Raw genomic sequence first — 4726 nt, 5'->3', positions numbered from 1 at the left:
TAAATTGCTTTGGATAGAATTGTCATTTTCACAATGTTGAGTCTGCCTATCCATGAGCATGGTATGTTTTTCCATTTATGTAGATCCCTTTGGGTGGAATCCTACTAATTTTTGTTTGTTAATTTTGTATCCTACTACTTTGCTGAAATCTTCTATTAGTTCTAGTAACTCTCTTGTGGATTCCTTGGGGTTTTCTGTGTGTAAGATCATATCATGTGCAAATAGGGATAGTTTTACCTTTTCCTTAACACTTTGGATGCTCTTTATTTCTTTTTCTTGCCTTATTGTTCTAGCTAGGACTCCCATCATGATGTTGAATAAGAGTGGTAAGAAAGGGCATCCCTATCTGGTTCCTGTTCTCAAAGGGAATTCTTTCAGTCTCTCTACATTTAGAATGATGTTGGCTGTTGGTTTTGTATAAATGCTCTTTATTATGCTGAGGAATTTCCCTTCTATTCTATTTTGCTTAGAGTTTTTATCAGGAATATGTGTTGAACTTTGTCAAATACCTTTTTGTGCATTGATTGTTATGATCATGTGATTCTTTTCTATTGTTTTATTTATGTGGTGGATTACGTTGATTGATTTTCTGACGTTGAACCATCCCTACATACTTGGTATGAATCCCGCTTAGTTATGATGTACTATTGTTTTGATATGCTGTAGAATTCTATTGGCTAGAATTTTGTTGAGAATTTTTTGCATTTATGTTCATGAAGGATATTGGTTTGTAGTTTTTTTTTGTGGTGTCTTTGTCTGGCTTTGGTATCAGGGTTATATTGACTTCATAGAATGAATTCAGGAGTATTCCTTCCTTTTCTATGCTCTAGAATAATTTGAGTAGTATTGGTGTGAGCTCTTCTCTGAAAGTTTGGTAGAATTCTCCAGTGAAGCTGTCCATACCAGGGTTTTTTTTTGTTGTTGTTGTTGGAAGTTTTTTTTATTACGTCTTCAATCTCTTCTTTTATTATGGGTCTGATTAGTTTTTTCTACCTCAGTTTGTGTTAGTTTAGGTATTTAATGTGCTTCTAGAAATTTGTCAATTTCCTCTAGATTTCAAATTCGTTGGAGTTCAATTTTTCGTAGTATTTTGTTATGATTCTTTTTATTTCAGTTGCGTCTGTTGTTATATTAACTGTCTCAGTTCTTCTTTGGATTATTTGTTTTCTCTTCTGTTTTTCTTTTGTAAGTTTGGCAAATGGTTTGTTCACTTTGTTGATCTTTTCAAGGAAACAACTTTTGGTCTTGTTGATTCTTTCCAGTATTTTTCTGTGCTGTATTTCATTTATTTCTGCTCTAATCTTTATTATTTCCTTTCTTCTGGTGCCTGAGAGCTTCTTAGCTGCTCTCTATTTGTTTGAGTTGTAGCTTTAATGTTTTGATTTTGGCCCTTTCTTCTTTTTTGATGTGAATGTTTATTGCTATAAATTTATCTCTTAGACTATTTTCCAAAGAATAAGTCATTGGTATTCCAAAGTTCTATCATGTGAACTCCTGTGTCATTCCTATTACCACAGCCATGCTTTCCAATTACTGATCCTTCTTTGTTTCCTACTTTTGCATTTCAATCACCAGTAATTAACAATGTATCTTGATTGCATGTTTGATCAATTTTAGAATGCAGAAGTTGGTAAAAATCTTCAATTTGGTGGTTGGTGCATAAATTTGAATAATAGTCATATTAACTGGTCTTCTTTGTAGATGTATGGATAATATCCTGTCACTGACAGTGTTGTACTTCAGGGTGGATCTTCAAATATTCTTTTTGACAATGAATGCAACAATGTTGTTCCTCTTTATTTTTTCATTCGCAGCATAGTAGACTGTATGATAGTCTGATTCAAAATGGATGATACCAGTCCATTTCAGCTCACTAATGCCTAGGATATTGATCTTCAAGTGTTCCATTTCATTTCTGACAACTTCCAATATTCCTTGATTCATACTTTGTATATTCCCTGTTCTGGTTAATAATGGATGTTTGCAGCCATTTCTCCTCATTTTGAGTTGTGCCATATCAGCAAATGATGGTCCTGGAAGCTTAACTCCATCCACATCATTAAGGTCAGCCCTACTTTGAGGAGGCAGCTCTTCTGCAGTTATTATTCTGAGCTACTTTCAACCTCAGGGGATCATCCTTCTGCACAGTATCAAACAATGTTCTGCTGCTATCCATAAGATTTTCAGTGGTCAATTTTTTCAGAAGTAGATTGCCAGGTATTTCATTCTAGTCTGTCTTAGTCTATAAGCTTTAACCATTGAATCCTGTCCATCAAGGGTGATCCTGCTGATATTTGAAATGCTGGTGGCATATCTTCCAGCATGACTGTAACATGTAAACTACCACAGTACAACAAACCGACAGACAAATGGTGGGATTTGGCCCATAGCATTATCAATTTCCTGGGAATGGCAAGATGAGGGATAAGTTCAGGAATGGAGGAGTAGAGGCTACAAGGTTGTGTATCTGACATATATAGTGAACCTCTCTCTTTTACATCAATCTTTGTGCTTAAAGGTTACCTTTAGAAAGGGTTTTCCACTGTGAGAGCAAAACCAAGATGGCTGATTTGGCTAATTAATTCTCTGGCCAATTTGAAAAGAGATCAGTGAGAAGGAAAGTTTTACTCCTCAATGGCTTAGCAGAGTCAGTCATGGTATTTTCCTTATTTCAAATAGAGCAAGCCCATGTTGAATAAACATGGAAAGTATTCAACTCTTTCCAATTAATTCAAAGTTAGTCAGCAGTGTGCTGAGGAGATAAAGTGGAATCCTGAAACTTACATTTTTATTATGTTTGCTTTCTGCTAACCCACTTGCCTCCTGATTGGAGACACACTTGGAGACTAGTTTATTTGACCTATTGCTGTTTTGTGTGTCAGTGTCTCTCATACACAGGTAAGAGTAGAGGATTTGACCAGCTGGTTTAACAGTTTGGGATCTGACCACAAGATGGCAGAGCATCTCTGCTGATGCAGAACATCTGCAAGTTTTCCTTTTGGTTGATTTCTCTCAATAGGCTAAAGGCAGCAGCACATTTCTGTGTTTGTAGTTGAAGAAACTACTATGTTTTGGAGGAAAGGAAGAGGTAACTTGATTAAAGAAGGAGCTTCCCTGGCTGGAGTTTGCAAGTCTCAATTGGAAGAACAATGAAGACACTTTTTGGACCTTTGTTACTGTTCTTGTGGCTGCAGCTAGACTGTAAGTTGAGGGCTTTTGGGAGTGGAGTGGTTTAGTTAATATTCACTAGAAGTCTGAGGGGGGAGACTAGCCTTTTCCAGATTTCCAGTGGTTACTGTAAGAAAAGAAATGCAAACTCTGGAGAATGATGACCGATGACATTTTCCTTTTCTGATGTTTCCTTTTTGTACAGGTATGGGTAGAGGAGAGAAAGTGGAGCAGAGTCCTCCTCTCTTGAGTATCCAAGATGGAGAGAGCTCTTTTTCCAATTGCACTTATACTGACAGTGCTTCCACCTACTTCCTTTGGTATAAACAAGAACCTGGAAGAGGTCCTCAGTTACTTATACAGATTCTTGGAAACGCAGACAAGAAACAAGACCAAAGATTCACTGTCCTACTGAATAAGAAGGAGAAACATTTCTCACTGCACATTGCAGACCCTCATCCTGGGGACTCAGCCACCTACTTCTGTGCAGTGAGAGCACAGTGCTCCCCAGACACCTGCAGCCTGTACCCAAATCTGAGACTGATCTGAAGGCCAACCCCCATCCTTTGGCAGATCTTTGAGTCAAGGGTTTTTCTGTATTGTTTTTCTAATTCATGAAATCAGTTGCCACTGAGTTGACTCTGACTCAGGGTTATCCTAAGTGTGTCAGAGTAGAATTGTGCTCCATAGAATTTTCAATGGCATATTTTTCAGAAGTAATTTGCCAGGCCTTTCTTCTGAAGTGCTTCTCTGTGGACTGGAGCCTCCAACCTTTTGATTAACAATGAGCACGTTAACTGTTTGCACCACCTAAGTATTGTTTTAGAATTTACTAATACGTAGACATTCTAAAACATCCTAAAGAAGGTCTGTTTCAAAATGACCCAATAAATGTAGGAATATTTGGAATGGAATCTAAAGGGGAATTAGTGATTTCTTGTTACATATCCAGGCTTCAGGGTTGACTTTATGGGTATCATTCAGATTTCTCTCTTAGCAAAAACACCTTGGTGTTAATGTCAGAGAATAGTCTTCTTTAGAAAGACTCAAGAATAATAGAGTTTATTAGCTTTTTTTTTGATTTTAAAAGTATTAATTGCATATTAGAGAAAAAAACAGAAAAATATAAAATGAAAATCTTGTGTAATCATTTTACTTTATTGTTGCATGGTATTCCATTGTAGTATGTACCATGATTTGTTTATCCATTCATGTGTTGAGGGGCATTTAGTTTGTTTCCATCTTTTTGCTACTGTGAATGGTTCTGCAAGGAATGTGGTTGTGCGTATGTCTACTCATGTGATGGCTCTCATTTCTCTAGGGTATATTCCTAGGAGTGGGATTGCTAAATTATTTGGTCTTTCTGTTTCTAGCCTGTTAAGAAAGTGCCAGATCAATTTCTGTAGTGGTTGTACCATTTTTCATTCCCACAGTGTATAAGAGTTCACATCTCCCTGAAACCTCTCCAATATTTGTTATTTTGTGTTTTTTAGATTAGTGTCAGTATTGTTGGGGTGAGATAGTATCTCATGGTAGTTTTGATTTGCATTTCTCTAAT

At 36.7% G+C, this 4726-nt stretch overlaps 1 gene segment (V, D, J or C); it reads left to right on the top strand.

Moving 5' to 3' along the window:
* Window positions 1–2991: 2991 nt before the first annotated feature.
* LOC101340879 (T-cell receptor alpha chain V region CTL-L17-like) lies at window positions 2992–3717 on the top strand. The segment is given in 2 exon segments: window positions 2992–3201; window positions 3374–3717. Coding segments are annotated over 2 exon segments (396 nt in total).
* The last annotated feature ends 1009 nt before the right edge of the window (window positions 3718–4726 follow it).

This window comes from Trichechus manatus, unplaced genomic scaffold, assembly GCF_000243295.1.
Source record: "Trichechus manatus latirostris isolate Lorelei unplaced genomic scaffold, TriManLat1.0 scaffold00273, whole genome shotgun sequence".
NCBI lineage: Eukaryota > Metazoa > Chordata > Mammalia > Sirenia > Trichechidae > Trichechus > Trichechus manatus.
The sequence above is the reverse complement of the archived record's forward strand: the minus strand, read 5'-3'. Positions and strand labels throughout refer to the sequence as shown.